This window comes from Cydia amplana, chromosome 25 (genome assembly GCF_948474715.1).
Source record: "Cydia amplana chromosome 25, ilCydAmpl1.1, whole genome shotgun sequence".
Taxonomy (NCBI): Eukaryota; Metazoa; Arthropoda; class Insecta; order Lepidoptera; family Tortricidae; genus Cydia; species Cydia amplana.
The window spans coordinates 2,641,228-2,661,780 of NC_086093.1; the positions used below are offsets into that span (position 1 = coordinate 2,641,228).

The window sequence follows — 20,553 nt, forward strand, 5'->3', positions numbered from 1 at the left end:
TCCATCTGTAGTTTGCTTAACCTTTTCGACGCCGTGTCAAACACAAAAGCTGTCACGCTGACCCCACGTCACCGAAGTATCAAAACTGAAATAGAACTTTATGCATATGCACGTAGGTCTATGTTGCTCTGTGATATGTGACCGATTAATCGGTCTTTGGCGTTGAACCTACGGTGCGGATATATCGGTCATTGGCGTCCAAAAGGTTAAATTGTAGTATAACGTCGAAACTCGTTATGCTTGGTAACTTGTGAGTAAAGTTTTTTTAAAGGTAGTTAATAAAAAAGTGCATTTCAGGGTAAGTAAGTAAATGCAATTTTGGTTTCAAATTAGCAATGCCAATCAAATGTCAGAAATGTCAGATCAGCACCGAAATAAAGGGGCCCACTGATTAACAGTCCGCCGGATGGTATCTGCCTGTCAGTTGTTCGGAACTGTCAACTTTTTGTTCCAACTGACAGGCCGATTCAGTGGGCCCCTTTACACTAATCAACGGTGATGGGTCATAGACACGTAGAAAAAAGTTGCCTCTTCTATTCCCAAAAGTTAACCCTTTACCAGGCTAAGGGACATATATTTCCGACATACGGCACTTCAAACATGTGTTCTATTTTAGATGAGTAAGACATACGATTGTCATTTTTAAAATGTCAGCCCGGTAAAGGGTTAAACGGTTTTATTCAACAGGTACTAAAATAAAAATGACAGATTGATTGGCCAATCTGACCAATGCAAGTGTAAAAGTTCAAAACCAGACAGATTGGTTAGTGATCTTAGTTTGGGAACGGAAAAGACAAGTTTAAAAGCTAAATCCGTGCATGACCGTGATATTTCGTGTAAGGTGTCACGTTCGAATACTCGCTGCCTGTGAACAAAGACAACCTTTTAATATACATATATATAATAACAACTTCTGCATATTAGTCTAATTTAACAATGTAGGTATAAACGTGGTATAAACTTATGTAATATCTGGGTGACCGAGCTTCGCTCGGAAAACATATAATAACTCGGAAATGAGCGTTTTCCCAGAGATAAGACCTAGCTAGATCGATTTTTCGCCCCCGAAAACCCCTATATACCAAATTTCATCGAAATCGCTAGAGCCGTTTCCGAGATCCCCGAAATATATATATATATAAATAAATAAATAAACAAGAATTGCTCGTTTAAAGGTATTAGATAGATATAACATTCGTATGTACCCCATGTGTATGTATGTACGAGTATCAAGCAATGAATATAGATGCACTCAAGTTACTGATAACTTTGTTACTTAATGACAACTTTGTTTTCCGCTTACTGCTCATACACTAGCTACTTTAAATTAGGAATTCGTTTATTAAGGTAGGGCACTCAAGGTCTATTAACACATTGCGTATTATTACATTATTTTTGTAAATGACTGTTTCTTGCCTAAATAAAAATAAAAATATATATATATATATATTCAACTGGAGTCAGACCGAGAAAAGTCTGCAGCGATTTTGATACCCCACGCAGTGCAAGTGTCATTTTAAACGTCAAACTTCTACGAAATTACGACGTGTAAATAACACTTGCACTGCGTGGGCTATCAAAATCGCTGCAGACTTTTTTTGGTCTAACTCTAGCGAGCCGCCCCGGCTCCGCACGGGTTAAAAAAATAATACACCTAAACCTTCCTCAAGAATGACTCTATCTGTTGACAGGTGAAAACCGCATGAAAATCCGTTCAGTAGTTTTCTAGTTTATCGCGAACATACAGACACACAAACAGCTAGACGCAGCGAGGACTTTGTTTTATAAGGTGTACATTGCATTGTGTATGACACCGTAAGATTGTGAACCGGTGAACCCGTTAGTTTACAATCTAACGTAGGTTAGGTTAGTTTAGTTTATAATCTCCTTGCCGTCAGTTTATAATTTAACTAGCGAGATTATAATATGACGAGTGTTTACACTTTTACGGTGACATATGCATTGGTTATTTTCCAAAAATTCGAATCCTGAGCGTTGCGAGTATTTTAACGCAACTTCAGGAGCCTGGGGTCCTCCTGATTACTTCCCTCGCGTCGAATGATGGTCCCTATTATCCTATGACAGTTCATTTTTATATGACGCAGACATTTTTTGGACGTTTAGCATATTCAATTATTTTGAATTGTATCATAAATACGGTACATATTTCTTCGATTATTTTTAAATTAAGTTCAAGCCTGGGGTCCGCTTGGCAAATAATCCCAAGAATTGGCGTAGGCGCTAGTTAAAGTGATTCTTTAGCGGCGCTGTGCACTTTTTGTGATGGGGAAAAAATGTTAAACTCCGACAGGTCACGTGACCGACCGATTCGACAGATTGAAAATTCGTAAGACGGACACGTGACCTGATCGAAAAACTGTTACAATGTCATTGAGTCTTCACTTCTGCCGGCACTCCCGGAGTGCAACCCTTTTTTTTTTACGAAAGCGACTATGTATTGTGATCAGGGATGTTGCGGATGCCGATTTTTAAAGGCTCACATCCGCGGATGCGGATGCGGATGTCAAGATAGGTACATAAAAAACGTCAAATATTGTATTTTAGTAATTTTTATTTCAAAAAACCGGCCAAGTGAGAGTCGGGCTCGCGTTCCAAGGGTTCCGTACATTAAGTCCCACTCACGCTTGACTGCTCATTTCTAATAGGTTTTTTTGGCTAATGACTAAATTACCTAGCAGTCTAGCACTTACGCCGATGCTAAGACGTTCCTGTACCGACCTGTTCCACATCCGCATCCGCATTAAATCCGCATCGATTTTATGCGTATGCGGATGTTGAAAATAATGCGGAAGTTCCGCGGTTGCGGATGCGGATATTCGCAACATCCCTAATTGTAATATGTATTCTGTTAATAAATACTTACATTAGGAGGAGCCTTTAGCTACGCCGACGAGAGCGGGCCGCACGCAGCGCTCGTGCAGTTTGTAACCAACTTTGGAGACGGCGACCACTGTGCCAGGTTCCGCGCCTTCCACCTCCTGAAAACAGACAGACATACATGTAAAAACCGGCCAAGTGCGAGTCGGACTCGCGCACGGAGCGTTCCGCACCATCAACAAAAAATAGTTCAAAACAAGCAAAAAAACGGTCACCCATCCAAGTACTGACCCCGCCCGACGTTGCTTAACTTCGGTCAAAAATCACGTTTGTTGTATGGGAGCCCCACTTAAATCTTTATTTTATTCTGTTTTTAGTATTTGTTGTTATAGCGGCAACAGAAATACATCATCTGTGAAAATTTCAACTGTCTAGCTATCGCGGTTCGTGAGATACAGCCTGGTGACAGACGGACGGACGGACGGACGGACAGCGGAGTCTTAGTAATAGGGTCCCGTTTTTACCCTTTGGGTACGGAACCCTAAAAAGCTCCCGCACACCGAAAGCGAAAGAGACGACCTTATGTTTAACAACGAGTGTGACAAAGGTGGATGGAATGAGAAAATTAATCAAAAATAACAGATTTCTTCGTAAGCACAGTAATGAATATGGAAGTATTTTTTGTGCTCCTCAAGTATGAGGGTCAATCAACTATTTCTTGTTATTATTCTGTCCCATCAGCGAGGAGACAATAGTAGCATAGATTGTTAGAAGAACTGCTGTACCGTGTTCTACTAACATGCTCAGTAGATGTCACATTATGGAAAGGTCTTATAACCAACATAAAATACAGGTTTGGCTCATTTAAATACGAAAAACCTAGAATTTTAAGAGTGACTCAGGAGACCGTAACCATAGCAACATGTGACAAGAAAAAGTTGATTAACCCATGAGTATAACCTATCTATGGTTACATAATATCATTGCTGTTATGATTATCAGGCATCGGAGTTTTTGTCGCATGGTAAGACTAGTAGCAAGCTATGGAGTCGACATTTGCCATAAATGTAAACTCTTATTCATACTCATACTCATTTATTTAATTTATCTTAAAATGCCTTTAGAGCGGTCGGTCGTGTATATTATCTTAGTCGAATTATATAAAAAAATATTTTTCTATTACATTATGAATTCATAACTTTAACTATTTTAACATACAACTATACAAACTACATCGCTGCGAAAGACCTAATGTCATGTAGGTACTGACCGCTGATAAAATTGATTAGTATTTGTCATGTGTCAATCACTGGTGATTGCAAACGTAGTAGTTATTTATATCTGTATGTGGTAAATACGTTCAGGAATATTCCATAATTAATTATTATGCCTAACCCAGAAATAGCTGCAATTTTGGCATGGATAGAGCCATACAACGATTTACAATGTGACTATGAAAAATCTGCTATAGTGTGCTTGAGTTGTGAAGTACAACTCGCCCAATTGAAACATACATTTACTGCAACAAATGAGGTTTAATAAATTAAACTTATATACGTAGTAACTATTTAGTCATCTGTTCTCATATTAAATAAAATTAATCATGAGTATGAGTATGAATAAGAGTTTACATTTATGGCAAATGTCGACTCCATAGCTTGCTATTAGTCTTACCATGCGACAAAAACTCCGATGCCTGATGATTATATAAAAAATGAATCACAATTAGAGATGCCACGAATATTCGGCAACTGTTCGGTATTCGGCCACTTTGCCGAATATTCGGTATTCGGCCGAATGTTGCCTACTATTCGGCCGAATACCGAATGTCTGTTACACCTACTACTAAAAAGAAAAATTGCACAATAAAAATAACCAAAAACTATGTAGGTATATTTAGAATGTGCTCTTGGAAAGTCGTTAAATACGAAGACCATTTTTTGAGCATTTGTTGGTTAAAAAACATTTTATTTTTATCATGAGTCTGATTTGTTTGACTCTATTCATTAATTCTATTCAACAAAAATATATTTTAGCCAACGTCATCTAACGTGCTTTGTTGGCGATCAATTTCATAATAATTGTGACTTAAAATGTTCGCATATGTCATACCGAATATTCGGTATTCGGCCGAGAGAGGAGCCGAATATTCGGTATTCGGCCAAAACCACTATTCGGGCATCTCCAATCACAATCATAACCATTATAATAAAAAATATTGACACAGAATGCACATTTCATAAGTTCAAATTCTTGTCAGCCAGAATGTAACATTACATCACATTAGCAACTATGAAGGTTTCCATAGCCAGGCTGGCTTGTCATGATGGAGTAGAATGTAATACTTTACCTTTTTATACAGATTGTATCATTTTAGCCAAACAGAGAACCTATACTTTATGGAAAGAATACTTTGATAAGAGATCAACAGAAAAGGGTATTTGGTACAAGACGATCCAACCTCATCCTCTAATGACACCGTGGATTGATTGTTTTCTTAATAGACGTGATATTGTATTGATGATGAGACTACGTTCTGGACATATCCCATTGAACCAATTCGGTTACTTAATGAAGAAAGTTCCTTCTCCTAATTGTGATGAATGTGATGTATTAGAAGACGTGTACCATGTTATAATGGAATGTGTCCGGAATGAAGCTGCTCGGATACAATTGGCTTTTTCAAGCCATAATACTGGTGCTATGTTTCACTTTGATGTCGGGGGCTGCAATAGCGTTCTGGCTGCTCCTTTGTCGGACGCCGCCATGGCGCTATTGCAGCTCGTACGTAAGGCTATAGTTCGTAGAATAAGTTAATTTTAAGAACATATATTAATTTGTTGTTTTTTTATGGAGCGACATGCTCACTTCTGTGACAAGCTCAAATAAAGAGAAAAAAAAAAAACTATGAAGGTTTAACCAGCCGCTAAAATGCGTACGCAGCTTTAACCTTTTCGACGCCGTGTCAAACAAGACGCCACATCACCGAAGTGTCAAAACTGAAATTGAACTTTATGCATATGCACCTAGGTCTATGTTGCTCTGTGGTCTATGACCGAATAATCCGTCTTTGGCGTTGGACCTGCGGTGCGTATATATCGGTCATTGGCGTCCAAAAGGTTAAGTTAATTACCTGTTGGAATAGTGCCTCATGGAGGTTCGGGTCGAATTTTTCTCTCAAAGGCGACACGGCCACCAGTCCGTGCCGAGTGAAAACCTGCAAACAAACAATGCATTAGTTTTAGGTCCGGTCAGGCGTGTCTCACTCCGCGATTTCGTCGCTTTGCTACAGGTAGCTAAAAGTACATCCGTTCGGACCCAATTTTGGGGAAAGCCATAAGCCGCGCGTGGCGCTGTCGCCACCTAGCGGCCATATCTGTGCTGATCGTAACAGACGCGTTTTGTTAGAGAGTGAGTCTTCTGTACTTAGTACTATTATTTATTCTGTGGTCCGGTGCAGAAATTAGTCACAGGGGTGACCACACTGAATAGGTTTATTTATTTATTTAATCTTTATTGCACAAAAGTTAAAAACCTTATAGTACAAAAGGCGGACTTAATGCCGTAACCAGGGCTCGGAACCGGTTTTTTGTAAAACCCAAAATAGCCCAATATTTATAATTATTTTATGCTCTTTACGTACGACTGAATCATTTATTTAGGCAACAACTTCGTATTATTAGATTTTCCCATGAAAAAGAAATAATAAACCAAAGAACAAAAAAGAACGTATTGATACCGGTATTTTTTGTATGAAAAATAAACCGGTTCCTAGCCTTGGCCATAAGGCATTCTCTACCACACATTTTTTATAGGCTTAGAGCACAGAGTAACTGGAGTAGCCTTTCAGTATCTTTACTCTTTCAAAAACCTTTCACAACGTGCAATTTTTTTTTTAATTAAAGACATTTCCATGTCTGTGTGCGTCAAAAGAATGTGTTAATGTTTATATAAAAGTGCGTGTCTCTCTTTGTGTTTCGACCAGGGCCCAAAATAGCCCATTATTTTTAATTATTTTATGCTCTTTACGTAGGACTGAATTTTGTATTCAGATAACAACTTCGTATAATTAGATAGTCCCATTAAACATGAAATAATAAGCCAAAGAACGAAAAATAACGCAACGATACCGGTATTATTTGCATGAAGGAAAAAACCGGTTCCGAGCCTTGGTTTCGACATGGATCTTTTATGCATGTCTTACTTGTTTACCTCACCGCAAAATTCAGCAGACATTTTTACGCAAATATGACACGTAAGCTATTCCAATTATTACATAAAGCCCCGTCTCCATATCACGCGGCAAGCTATAGAACATTGGCTCGCGCGGCAGCCCAGTGCACTCTCTGGCACGCTCTCTGCTGCCACCGACAATGTGTCAGCCACCTGTACACCACTGTGCTTGCTGTCTGTACCTGTGTGAGCATGGCCCGCGTCAGCCGCACGCCGTCGTGCAGCGAGCGCAGCGCCGCGGCCGCGCCCTCGCCCAGTGCACTCTCTGGCACGCTCTCTGCTGCCACCGACAATGTGTCAGCCACCTGTACACCACTGATGCTTGCTGTCTGTACCTGTGTGAGCATGGCTCTGGTGAGCCGCACGCCGTCGTGCAGCGAGCGTAGCGCCGCGGCCGCGCCCTAGCCCAGTGCACTCTCTGGCACGCTCTCTGCTGCCACCGACAATGTGTCAGCCACCTGTACGCCACTGATGCTTGCTGTCTGTACCTGTGTGAGCATGGCCCGCGTCAGCCGCACGCCGTCGTGCAGCGAGCGCAGCGCCGCGGCCGCGCCCTCGCCCAGTGCACTCTCTGGCACGCTCTCTGCTGCCACCGACAATGTGTCAGCCACCTGTACACCACTGATGCTTGCTGTCTGTACCTGTGTGAGCATGGCTCTGGTGAGCCGCACGCCGTCGTGCAGCGAGCGTAGCGCCGCGGCCGCGCCCTAGCCCAGTGCACTCTCTGGCACGCTCTCTGCTGCCACCGACAATGTGTCAGCCACCTGTACGCCACTGTGCTTGCTGTCTGTACCTGTGTGAGCATGGCTCTGGTGAGCCGCACGCCGTCGTGCAGCGAGCGTAGCGCCGCGGCCGCGCCCTAGCCCAGTGCACTCTCTGGCACGCTCTCTGCTGCCACCGACAATGTGTCAGCCACCTGTACACCACTGTGCTTGCTGTCTGTACCTGTGTGAGCATGGCTCGCGTCAGCCGCACGCCGTCGTGCAGCGAGCGTAGCGCCGCGGCCGCGCCCTCGCCCAGTGCACTCTCTGGCACGCTCTCTGCTGCCACCGACAATGTATCAGCCACCTGTACACCACTGTGCTTGCTGTCTGTACCTGTGTGAGCATGGCCCGCGTGAGCCGCACGCCGTCGTGCAGCGAGCGCAGCGCCGCGGCCGCGCCCTCGCCCAGTGCACTCTCTGGCACGCTCTCTGCTGCCACCGACAATGTGTCAGCCACCTGTACACCACTGATGCTTGCTGTCTGTACCTGTGTGAGCATGGCCCGCGTCAGCCGCACGCCGTCGTGCAGCGAGCGCAGCGCCGCGGCCGCGCCCTCGCCCAGTGCACTCTCTGGCACGCTCTCTGCTGCCACCGACAATGTGTCAGCCACCTGTACGCCACTGATGCTTGCTGTCTGTACCTGTGTGAGCATGGCTCGCGTCAGCCGCACGCCGTCGTGCAGCGAGCGCAGCGCCGCGGCCGCGCCCTCGCCCAGTGCACTCTCTGGCACGCTCTCTGCTGCCACCGACAATGTGTCAGCCACCTGTACGCCACTGATGCTTGCTGTCTGTACCTGTGTGAGCATGGCCCGCGTCAGCCGCACGCCGTCGTGCAGCGAGCGTAGCGCCGCGGCCGCGCCCTCGCCCAGTGCACTCTCTGGCACGCTCTCTGCTGCCACCGACAATGTGTCAGCCACCTGTACACCACTGATGCTTGCTGTCTGTACCTGTGTGAGCATGGCCCGCGTGAGCCGCACGCCGTCGTGCAGCGAGCGTAGCGCCGCGGCCGCGCCCTCGCCCAGTGCACTCTCTGGCACGCTCTCTGCTGCCACCGACAATGTGTCAGCCACCTGTACACCACTGATGCTGTCTGTACCTGTGTGAGCATGGCCCGCGTCAGCCGCACGCCGTCGTGTAGCGAGCGCAGCGCCGCGGCCGCGCCCTCGCCCAGTGCACTCTCTGGCACGCTCTCTGCTGCCACCGACAATGTGTCAGCCACCTGTACACCACTATGCTTGCTGTCTGTACCTGTGTGAGCATGGCCCGCGTCAGCCGCACGCCGTCGTGCAGCGAGCGCAGCGCCGCGGCCGCGCCCTCGCCCAGTGCACTCTCTGGCACGCTCTCTGCTGCCACCGACAATGTGTCAGCCACCTGTACGCCACTGATGCTTGCTGTCTGTACCTGTGTGAGCATGGCCCGCGTCAGCCGCACGCCGTCGTGCAGCGAGCGCAGCGCCGCGGCCGCGCCTTCAGCGCCGCCCTCGCCCAGTGCACTCTCTGGCACGCTCTCTGCTGCCACCGACAATGTGTCAGCCACCTGTACACCACTGATGCTTGCTGTCTGTACCTTTGTGAGCATGGCTCGCGTCAGCCGCACGCCGTCGTGCAGCGAGCGCAGCGCCGCGGCCGCGCCCTCGCCCAGTGCACTCTCTGGCACGCTCTCTGCTGCCACCGACAATGTGTCTGCCACCTGTACACCACTGATGCTTGCTGTCTGTACCTGTGTGAGCATGGCCCGCGTCAGCCGCACGCCGTCGTGCAGCGAGCGCAGCGCCGCGGCCGCGCCTTCAGCGCCGCCCTCGCCCAGTGCACTCTCTGGCACGCTCTCTGCTGCCACCGACAATGTGTCAGCCACCTGTACGCCACTGATGCTTGCTGTCTGTACCTGTGTGAGCATGGCTCGCGTCAGCCGCACGCCGTCGTGCAGCGAGCGTAACGCGGCGGCCGCGCCTTCAGCGCCGCCCTCGCCCAGTGCACTCTCTGGCACGCTCTCTGCTGCCACTGACAATGTGTCAGCCACCTGTGGGGAACAGATAAACATTTTAAACCTCGTCTGCCTTTCTACTTGGTTACACTTTGCGTAGATTCTTTTCCACCCAAGAGACGGAAGTAGAAAACAAAAATATCCAAAAACAAGACGGGTAGATCAAATCCGCTTAACCCTGGGGCCTTACTGGTCCAGAGTTGCAGAGGACAGAGTACAGTGGAGAAGGTTGGAGGAGGCCTATGCCAAGAGGCACACCGAACTGGGGGACATATTGTAGCAAAACAGATAATAAAATCGACTTAATAACAGTTGTACCCAAGGATCGGAATAAAAGGCTATATAGAATAGAATAGAATAGATTCTTTTCATTCCAATTTCCTACCAAACTACTTTTTTTTAAAGTTATATTACTTACATGTATTTTTTTAGAATATTTTAAATGGGTTACGGTGGCCTTGGTCACTCTTAACACATGATTTAAGATATTTCAAATAACCAAACATATATTTTTAGATTTTTTTTTCTTCTTTTCTCTTCTTTTTGCGCCGTTGGTACAGTACGGATGTCTACCGTCTCCAATTCTCCCTCAATCGCTTAAAGGTTAACTGGAAGAGATCCCTTAAAGGGATAAGTTCGCCTTTGTACTAATGACGAATGTTATTTTTCCTGTTTTGTCCTGATTTTTGTACAATAAAGTGTTTTACTAGTACTACTATATTCCTATTATAATTGCGAACTACGTATAGGCATAGAGAAATATAATAAGACAAGAGTGCTCACTCCATACATCAGTTAGACTATTAATTTCAGTATCTACATCTAGCATCGACTAGCGGAACTATCAGTACTGCTACTTGACAATAGATGTAGTACTGACCAGAAAGTCTTATCAACAGCATAAGACTTTCCGGTCGGTGCTACATCTATTGTCAAGTAGCAGTACTGATAGTTCCGCTACTCGATGCTAATAGTCTTTTTGGTACTAAAACTGATGTATGGAGTGAGCAATCTATGTATTTTTTTCTCTATGGTATAGGTATTTCAAAGTGCAAGAGTGTAACTTTTGATACCGGTCCATTAACGTGGTAAGTGACTTACATCAAGCAGGTCCTTGCAGAAGCTCTGTATGGCGAAGGATTTGGCGTCCTCAACTTGTTTGACCATACGCCGACGGACATTTTCGCCTTCCGCGAGCGCGCGCTTGTATTTATCCTGCACAACATTAAGTGACACACATCAATGAAAGTTATAGACGTGATATAAAACTATTAAAACGGATTATATCGTGTATATATTTAATTTATACTACATTATTATTATTATTCTCTTTATTTATTTTTGGTCTTAAGTTAGGTTATTTTATAATATGGATATAAAAATAAAATACAAAAACACTTACAAAAACAATACAAAATACTTATAAACATATTATAAAAAACCTAACCTAGGGTGCCTTATTATTATTTATTATTATTTCGTTTTAGACAGGCAGCTGATGCTGGTGCGTCTAAATCATAGTTCACTTAGCACGATTCCACTGTTTTGATAGTTTGTCGAGTCTATTTTTAAATTGATTCACACTTGTAGAGTTCACAACTTCAGAGGGTAATTTGTTCCAAGCATTTACTATACGATTTGCAATAAAGTTTTTCCCGATATTTGTTTTATGCTTTGTTGTTACTAGTTTAAGGTAGTGTCCTCTTGTGCCGACAAACATCCCGACGTTTTTTTTTTAAATCTTAGTTTTTAAAGGGGTTTTGTCACACAGTGACTATGTCACCCCTGTAGTGAGATAAAGTAATAATGTAGTAGTGTAGAATTACTTTGTTTTTTTTTATTTATTTACACATCACAAAAACATAATACAAAGAACTTAGAACTAAGATGCGCCACAGAAACTTATGAAAGTTTATGCGTGGTGCAAATTCATCACTACGCTCAAACTGCATGTTGAGTGTTTATATGGTAAGTACTTATATACTAGACACAAAAGGAACAAATAAGGTAGGTAAACAGTTATCAGGTAACACCTGTCATCACACATTCCCATCCGTTATTGTAATATTTCTTGAACGCGTTTTTACATTTATTTTTATTTTCGAGGCTATTTTTATATATTTCTTCCACCATACTTATACTTACACCACTACATTATTTTTAAGTACAGGTTACACATCATCCTGGCCTCGTCCGATAGAGGCGATGCCAGGACGACGTTGCAACTCCCTAAGTTGGTAGTTTCGACCCGACGTTTCGAACTGAGGAAAAACTACACTGTGCAAATCTACCCACTTATAAAATAATGAACCATCATAAACTATAAATTTTAAGGCCAATTATACATGCAAAATTGGCAGTTAATAGTATTTTATGCAACCGTTGTTAAAGAGAGGTCAAAAAAGGCGAGTGGCGTGAGTAACAATTTGAGGCGAAGCCGAAAATTGTTAATAAAGATGCCACGAGTATTCTTTGACTCAGTTAAATAACGTTGCATACAATACTTTTTCTACAACCAAGCACTTACTTTGAAATAGAATTGTAAATTTAACAAATATTTTTAATTCAAGAAGTAGCAAAAATGGAGGGTACGGGCGGGAAAAGAATGAATGAATGAATGAAATTTAAAAAAAAACATGTCTATGGTTCACTTATTTGTCAGAGATGACATTTAAAATAAGGTTGGCAACACTGTATTTCATTCAATATTCTTTAAGTGGTCATTACACGAAGTATCGTAAAATCGCCAAAAAGATACTGGCGATACAATTTCTACGATACAAATTCTTTTTTGGGGAATAGACTAAAGACTTGTCTTGACAACTATAAGGTAGGGTTTTAAAGGTGTGTGCACGACCCTTTAAATGACAGATAAAAGTACGGGAGTAGAAAAAAGTTTAAAACACAATACATGAACTTACCTCATAGTCATAAGGGGTGTAGGTGGGGGTAGGTACGTAGTTCAGGTGTGCGACGCTGGGCTCACAATGCCTACCCCCTCAAGTCTATCATACACGTCCCCGTCGTCTATGGCTCTGCCGCCGCAGGCCATGGACGAACCCATCCCACTTGTGGGGTGGGTCGTACACCCTGGTAATGCTGGTGGTCGGTCGGGCGTCGCACATTCCATCTGCCCCGGACCACCAGTAGCTGAGTATGAAGGCGACGTCGTAACCCATGAGGACCTAAAAACCCGAGTGGGGTACGACACACTCTGGAGAGTCCTGTACGGCGTGGCTAGCAATATGATCCCGATCAATTTGCTAGCTATGCTATGCGGACCTCCGTCATAACCCATGAGGACCTAAAAACCCGAATGGGATATGACACATTCTGGAGAGTTCGCACGGCATAGCTAGCAAAATGACTTAGGTCAATTTGCTATCTATACTAAGCGGACCTCCGTCATAACCCGTGAGGACCTAAAAACCCGAGCGGGGTATGACACACTCTGGAGTGTCTGTATGACATGGCTAGCAATAGGATTTCGGTCATATTGCTAGCTATGCTATACGGACCTCCCGGTTCCGCCTAAGGTGTAGGTGACTTAGGCGGACTACACTCACCTGCCTGCGTAAGTCCTGCGCAGTAGAGCGCCGTAAGCGGGGATGCAGGAGTCCTGGGGGCCGAGGCCTGCAGGGGGTCGGGGTTAGTTATCCCCTGTAGGCCAATATGTCCTTTTTGGTCCGAATTTCCGGCGAAACGGTGGCCCTGCAACTAGCCACTGCAGGGTATTGGACACGCGTCCCGTACGGTCGAGGTGGTACGGTCCGCAGGCGAGGTGTGGGGAGGGGCGTCCTCTGGGAGGATGCCAGGGGCTCGGCCATGCTGACGGGGCAAGGGCGCGTGGAACCACTGGGGGAGATAGGATCGTCTCTCTCAGCCACGTGTCTGCAGCTCCCGATGTCGCGCATGAGTCTCACCTCAACACACCTATACCTCTTGGGTAGTCCTGGTGTCCAAAGTGACATCCCCAAAGGTGCGGGCTCCATGGAGGGTGGGAAGCTCGAGAGGTGAAAATTACACAAACAACAACATGGATGATATAAGATCCCAAACCCCGCGGGTACTGGAAGGTACCCCAACACCGGAGGGTAACGGGGCAGTTTCGGCTGTTCCGGTAACCTCCACCCACACACAACAACACACAACACAACACGGAGCAGGAGCTGTCCCGACAGTTCCCCCCTCCTCAACACGTGCCTACAGGGAGGCTCAGGCAACCCTGCCAGGCACCACTACAAACAGACACACACACAATACACACCGGCCCCGGGGCGGAGCTGGCTCGACAGTACCGCCTCGCAAGGGGCAGGCCGCAACAGGAGGAAGAGCCGCCGGGAAACCGAAGGCACGCATACCTGTTGCGCTGACACCCAGACCAGGGGGCCCGGTGCCGCAGCGCCAGGCCCTACTGCCAACACCGGGGACATCCACAGGTGCTGTTCCGCCAGGGGGTAAGCCCCCTGCCACGGAGCAGACCCTAGTGATGGAACCGGTGCTGGACCCCGTTTCTGCTCAGCTGGAGGCGGGATGGACCGTACAAGTGTCCAGGAAGGCGCGGAGATGGAAGCCCGATAAACGGGTGACAACTCCTGTACCCCCGCCTCCCCCTGTTACAGCTGCGGCTAAGCCGCACAAGCTTAACAGGAAGCAGAGACGGAGGCGAAGAGAGAGGCAAGCCGCTCTCAACAACACCGTCCAGGCGCCACCTCAAGGCGCCCCTGGGAAGGGCCAGGCGCAGGCAGCAGCTGGGTCACCAGCAGCGAACCGTGCCCCTCCCCAGGAAAAGAGGGTGAAGGCCAAGACCAAGGGGGAGAGTAAGCAGGGAGCCCAGTCTTCTGCCAAGAGGGCTCGTCTTGACGAGACCATATCTCCCAGAGGCGAGCCTAAGAGGCAGAGGACTGGACTGCCTGGAGAAACCCCCCCTGCCGACTACGCAGAGGCTGCAAAGGCTGACCTGCTGGTGGCGGTGACCACTGCCACCTCGGGTCACCTGACCTCACAGCAGTCGGATGAGGTCCAGAGGCAACTGCTAGCCCTGCTCTCGCAGGAAGCTAGACAACCCACTGCAAGCCTTCCCGTAGGCCCACTCTTCAGGGGCAAGCCTGTATGGGCTAACGGCTCCCTGAGACTGTGGTGCGAGAACCAGGCTACACTGGTGTGGCTCAAGCGCAGCGTGGCTACCATCACCCTCGACAAGGGGGAGAAGGTGGTAGTCAAGCGCCAGAGCGAGGTGCCCAGAAGGGTACGCTGCGGGATCCTGTTCCCGGGTGTCTGGGAGGACTTTGGCGAGGTAGGCCGAGCTCTCCGGTACCAGAACCCGTGGGCGGAAATAGACCGCTGGCTGCTCAACCGGCGAGAGGTGCAGGGAACGGAAACGTTCGCTGTCGTCAGTGTGCCGGAGACAGTCGTGCAGCCCTTGGTAGACCGCGGACTCCGGCTCGGCTTTATGCTGGGCTCGGTGTACGTGAAGTTTGAGGGGGCACGGGGGAAATTCAGGGAGCAACCGCCCCCCAGCAGCGCTGTCGACACCGACAGTGCAGCTGATACACCTGCCGAGCCCATGGACACTCACCCGGCGACACAGGCACCTGTGGAAGTAGTCCAGGAGCCTGAGTCGCAAGCCCCAGTGCAGTCTCATTCCGTCTCCGAGAAGGACGAAGAAGAACTTCTTCGTGACTCCTCGGAGAGTGAAGGGGAATGCGCGCAGGGGCTAGGTAAGCTGGCCATCGGCAAGGAGGGGGAGGAGCCGATGTCGGCGGAGGAGGGTGATCCTGGTGGAGGAGCTCCCTTCGCCAATTGGTAAGTTCCTCCAAGCCAACCTCCACCACAGCGAAACGGCGACGGCTCAGATCCGGAAGTGGTTGGAGGTCAACACTACAGCCGTAATCCTGATCCAGGAACCGTGGGTCAGAAGAGGCTCTGTCTGCGGTCTCCGTAACTTAGGAGGTAAGCTAACAGTCTACTCGGGTCCGGATAATCCCCGGGCCTGCATATACACAACTAAAGATTTACATGTGCAACCTCTAACGAGCTTCTGTTCTAGAGATGTGTGCGCCATAAGGCTGCACGGCGCGCAAGACACCAGCCTGCAGAAGATGGTCGTAGCCTCTGTGTATATGCCGGAGGCGGACGACCCACCACCGCATGACATGACAAGGCTGGTCAACTACTGCGAAGAGGAGGGGCTCGAACTCATCGTGGCAACCGACTCGAACGCTCATCACCCCCTATGGGGCATGGAAACAGGTAACGAGAGAGGTAAGAAGCTTGTCGAGTACCTATTTACTACAAACCTTAACCTCCTTAACACAGGTTCGGAACCGACATTCATAAACAGACGTAGCAGGACAATCATTGACCTGACCCTATCATCTGAAGAAGCATCGAAGCACATCACAGGCTGGCATGTATCGGAGGAGGTGTCGTGCTCAGACCACAGGTGGATTCGATTCGACATTCAGGTAAAAACACTCACAGCTGAGCCTAGAAGGGACCCACGCAGGACCAACCGCGATCTCTATACCCTGCGACTAAACACAATACTAGAACAGCAGGAGTGTCCCCTGGAGATACTAGGCACAGCTGAAATAGAAGAACAGGTAAGCGCCCTCACAAACACCATCTTGGAGTGCTACCATCAGGCATGTCCCTTAACCACCCCATCAACAAGCAGTGGAAGGAAGAGCAACTGGTGGGGACCTGAGCTGGAGAGACTCAGGGGTAAGATGAGGAGACAACTAAACAGAGCAATGAACACTGGCACTGATGAGGACTGGGATAACTACAAGTCCACAAAGGCCAAGTACAAGAAACGACTCAGGTACAGGAGCACAAACTCCTGGCGCAAATTCTGTACAGACATTGAAACCACCATGCAGGCTAACAGGGTAAGGAAGGTCCTCTCCAACAACTCAGCCATAACCTTGGGATCCCTGCGTAAGCCTGACAGCTCTCTCACCAACTCACCGGAGGAGGCGGAACGGGTCCTGGTGCAAACACACTTCCCGGACTGCGTGATATCGCACCCAGTAAGTTGGGAGGCAGAGGAGACCACTCCGTCGGAGGACGAGTGGCTACAGACACACGAGGTAATCAGCCCACAGCGCACGCAATGGGCCATAAACAGCTTTGACTCCTTCAAATCTCCAGGAATGGATGGGATCTTCCCTGCGCTTCTAAAATGGGGCGGTAGGCATCTCACTCTGAAGCTGACCACCGTTCTGCGCGCCTGTCTGGCTCACAGGTACGTGCCAAAGCGGTGGAGAAAGGTCAAAGTCATCTTCATACCGAAACCAGGTAAAAGCGACTACTCGGATCCCAAATCCTTCAGGCCCATTAGCCTGACCTCCTTCATGCTTAAAACCTTGGAGAGGTTGTGCGACAGGTATCTGAGGGAGAGGGTGCTGAGTAACGTGCCCCTACATCCCAACCAACATGCCTACAGCCCTGGCAAGTCTACAGAATCGGCACTACATGCAGTGGTAAGCAAAATTGAGGTGGCGATTAAAAGCAGGTCCATGTGCTTAGGAACCTTTATAGATATAGAAGGGGCCTTCGACAGGACTAGGTTCAGCAGCATTGCAGCAGCACTGGTAAGACATGGAGCGAATACAGTTATGACCCAGTGGATAAACAACATGTTGAGCCAGAGGGTCATAAAACTTGGGACAGGCGAGACACAGCAGGCATCAGTGGCAAAGGGATGCCCCCAAGGGGGCGTTCTATCGCCACTTCTATGGAACCTAGTAGTGAACGACCTAATCACGGCACTAAACAACAATCACTACTACACAATCGGCTATGCTGACGATATAGTGATACTAACGAGCGGCAACCACACAGGTACGGTATGCGACGTTACCCGCTCTGCACTAGCCATCGTGGAGCGCTGGTGCATCAACAACGAACTCACAGTCAATCCCCACAAGACGGAGCTGGTAATGTTCACCAACAAACGCAATTTGGGAAACTACCGCCTTCCCAAACTGTTCAATACAGAACTCCAACTATCTGCAGAGGTAAAGTATTTAGGGGTAATACTTGACAACAAGCTAAATTGGAGTAATCACTTAAATGGCAAAATAGACAAAGCTACAGTCGCGTTCTGGCAATGTCGTAGAATGGTGGGTAGAACCTGGGGATTAACTCCCAGGCTAACTCTATGGCTTTACCAGGCAGTTATAATACCAATAATAAGCTACGGAGCGATAGTATGGTGGCCACGCACCAAACTATCCACAGTTGAGGCTAAACTACAACGACTCCAGAGGCTGGCCTGTATGGCGACAACGGGCTGCATGAGGACAACACCAACCGCGGCCCTGGAAGCCTTACTGGGCCTGCCGCCGCTGCACCTCTTTATACAACAGGAAGCGCTAGCTGCGGCGGTACGTCTTAAAAAATCTAATCTCTGGAGACCGCCTAGGGTGCCACACACCGAAATCCTCTACGAGGCCATAGGTAGGGAACCGCTCATAGAAGCGGTGACTGACAGGATACCCAAGCAGTTCGTCTTCGACAAGAAATACAAAATACAATTACATGAAGAACCCCATGAAGGACTCAACCCAAGGGAGCTGAGAATCTTCACGGACGGATCAAAGACAAGGTCAGGCACTGGCGCTGGGGTTTTCTCAGAGGACCTAAACATACACATCTCAACACCACTTGGTGCCCATAACACAGTCTTCCAGGCGGAATGTATGGGCATCATAATGGCAGCACACGCAATCGTCTCAAGGGAAGCATTGGACTACCCCATCCGCATACTCTCTGATAGTCGATCAGTACTGCAAGCTCTACAAAGTTATACTCTCACTTCAGGGCTAATTTACGAATGCCACAAAGCTCTGTCAGAGGTATGTACCACCAATGGCGTAACTCTGCAGTGGATCAAAGGACACAGCAACTCACGAGGTAACGATGCAGCCGACATCCTGGCGAGAGGTGGCTCGGAACTGAAGGTGGCAGGACCTGAGCCAATTATACCTCTGCCATTTGCCTGGCTCCGGAACATGCTGCGTCATAACACCAAGGTAAAACACCAACAATACTGGTCTAACCTAGGCACCTGCAGGCAGGCGAAGGAAGCCCTCCCGACACTCAACCCCAATCTGTCACGGAGGCTGCGACAGCTGAAGAGACCACAGCTCCGGCTTATAGCTGGGGCCATAACCGGCCACGCCTCATTTAACAAACACCTACTAACCCTACGTGTTACAGATAGCCCCCTCTGCAGGGCGTGCATGGAGGCAGAGGAGACAGCCGCCCACGTCATTCTCGAATGCCCAGGGGTGGCAGAATACCGGGCACAACACCTCGGCTCACCGGGGTCGCTCCCAGAAGTCGTCGGCAACGTCAAGGGTCTGCTAGGCTTCCTGGTAGAGCTGGGTTGGCAGGAATAGGCCGCCAACCCATCACGCAAAATAGGCGCAATAATATGACGTCGAGTTGCGGAAACCAAGCCCGCGAATACCTATAACCTATAACCTACCTCATAGTCTTTGGCTTGTGCCTTAATAGCGTTGAGCTCTCCGGTGAGGGTTTCCAGCTGCTTATGGCATTCTTCTAAGGTGGTCGGCAGCTTTTCACTGCTCTCCTCTTTTGCCTTCTCTTCTGTGCTGTACCCGCAGGTGGTACTCCTGTGTGTATAAATGTAAGGCCTGAGTGGACGCTCGAAGCGGAGCGTTCGGCGGGGCGTGCAGCATGGCGTCGGGCTCACAAGTAATTTGAGCAGCTTGCACTAAGGCCGCTCCTATACACTTGCATTTGTTTAACATGCACGCCGCACGCCCCGCCCCGCTGCACGCTCAACTCGAGCGTCCACTCAGGCCTTACACTTAGTATGTTATAAATTTATACTATTTTATTAATATTTTATATCATTATGTGTAAAACTAACCGAACCTTTGTTTTCGGTTTTGATTGGACACTATAGGAAGTAAGTTATCCATCTGAGACAGTTGTCTATGTTTTTGACAGTTTTGTCAGCAGTTCAATAAAATATAAACCACTTAGGGCCACTTGCACAATCCCACTGACCCGGGGTTAACCGGTTAAACCATTAACCCAGTGTCAAATTGTGCTGGTAACCATGGTAACTCCAGGTTTAACCGGTTAAGCCCGGGTTAGTGGGGTGTTGCAAGCGCCACTTAGGTACTTATATCATTTCTGATGCAATATTGATATAATACTCAAAAGTAAAAATTTCCGAGATATAATGCTTCTTTATACTAATTAAATCATATGAGAACCAAAATTGTATATGAACCATCGAGATATATGCAACTGTTGGTATTAATCTTAAAATTTAGTACATATAGATTTTTAAATGAAAAGACACTGCTTAGCTAATTATCATATGGAATATATGTTACATATAATAAACACATCTATAGTGACCCTGTTATCAGCAAGTTAAGGGCTTCTATGTGCTATAAAAGTCCTAAAAAATAGATAACTTTCTAGGTTATAAAGAGATACGTTGCGCAACTGTACCTGTATACATTCGAGCGTAAATTCCGGAATGTCGACTCTGTCACGTATTTCGCCAGTCGGCCCATCGAATAAGCTGTTATTGATGCCATTTGTGACACGAAACGTTCAATTTTCTGTTAATTTTTCTAGCAAAAACTAGCATGAGAGGTTATGTCAAAATTCTTATCTGTCAGAACGTGAACTGTCGAGTTTTTTTTTCTAAATTCTAAAATCCCAACTTTCCTTTTTGATACG

General features: G+C 47.3%; 1 protein-coding gene across 1 annotated transcript; it reads right to left on the minus strand.

Moving 5' to 3' along the window:
- Positions 1 to 842: 842 nt before the first annotated feature.
- Positions 843 to 20,508, minus strand: LOC134659535 (grpE protein homolog, mitochondrial). The gene is made up of 7 exons (XM_063515200.1): positions 20,320 to 20,508; positions 19,316 to 19,463; positions 10,918 to 11,031; positions 9,718 to 9,852; positions 5,972 to 6,055; positions 2,881 to 2,999; positions 843 to 861 (listed from the first exon to the last, which is right to left on the minus strand). Exons 1-6 carry the CDS (start codon positions 20,406 to 20,408, stop codon positions 2,886 to 2,888), a joined length of 684 nt encoding a protein of 227 aa, XP_063371270.1. The 5' UTR covers positions 20,409 to 20,508; the 3' UTR covers positions 843 to 861; positions 2,881 to 2,885.
- Positions 20,509 to 20,553: the final 45 nt, after the last annotated feature.

What these genes read in the sequence shown, in the direction of transcription:
- LOC134659535 (XM_063515200.1), bottom strand. Translation starts at nt 20,408, where the DNA reads ATGGCATCAATAACAGCTTATTCGATGGGCCGACTGGCGAAATACGTG. An exon ending in TTACGCTCGAATGTATACAG is followed by an intron (nt 19,464 to 20,319) that starts GTACAGTTGCGC and finishes TTATACACACAG; the next exon opens with GAGTACCACCTGCGGGTACA. An exon ending in ATGAGGCACTATTCCAACAG is followed by an intron (nt 3,000 to 5,971) that starts GTAATTAACTTA and finishes GTCTGTTTTCAG; the next exon opens with GAGGTGGAAGGCGCGGAACC.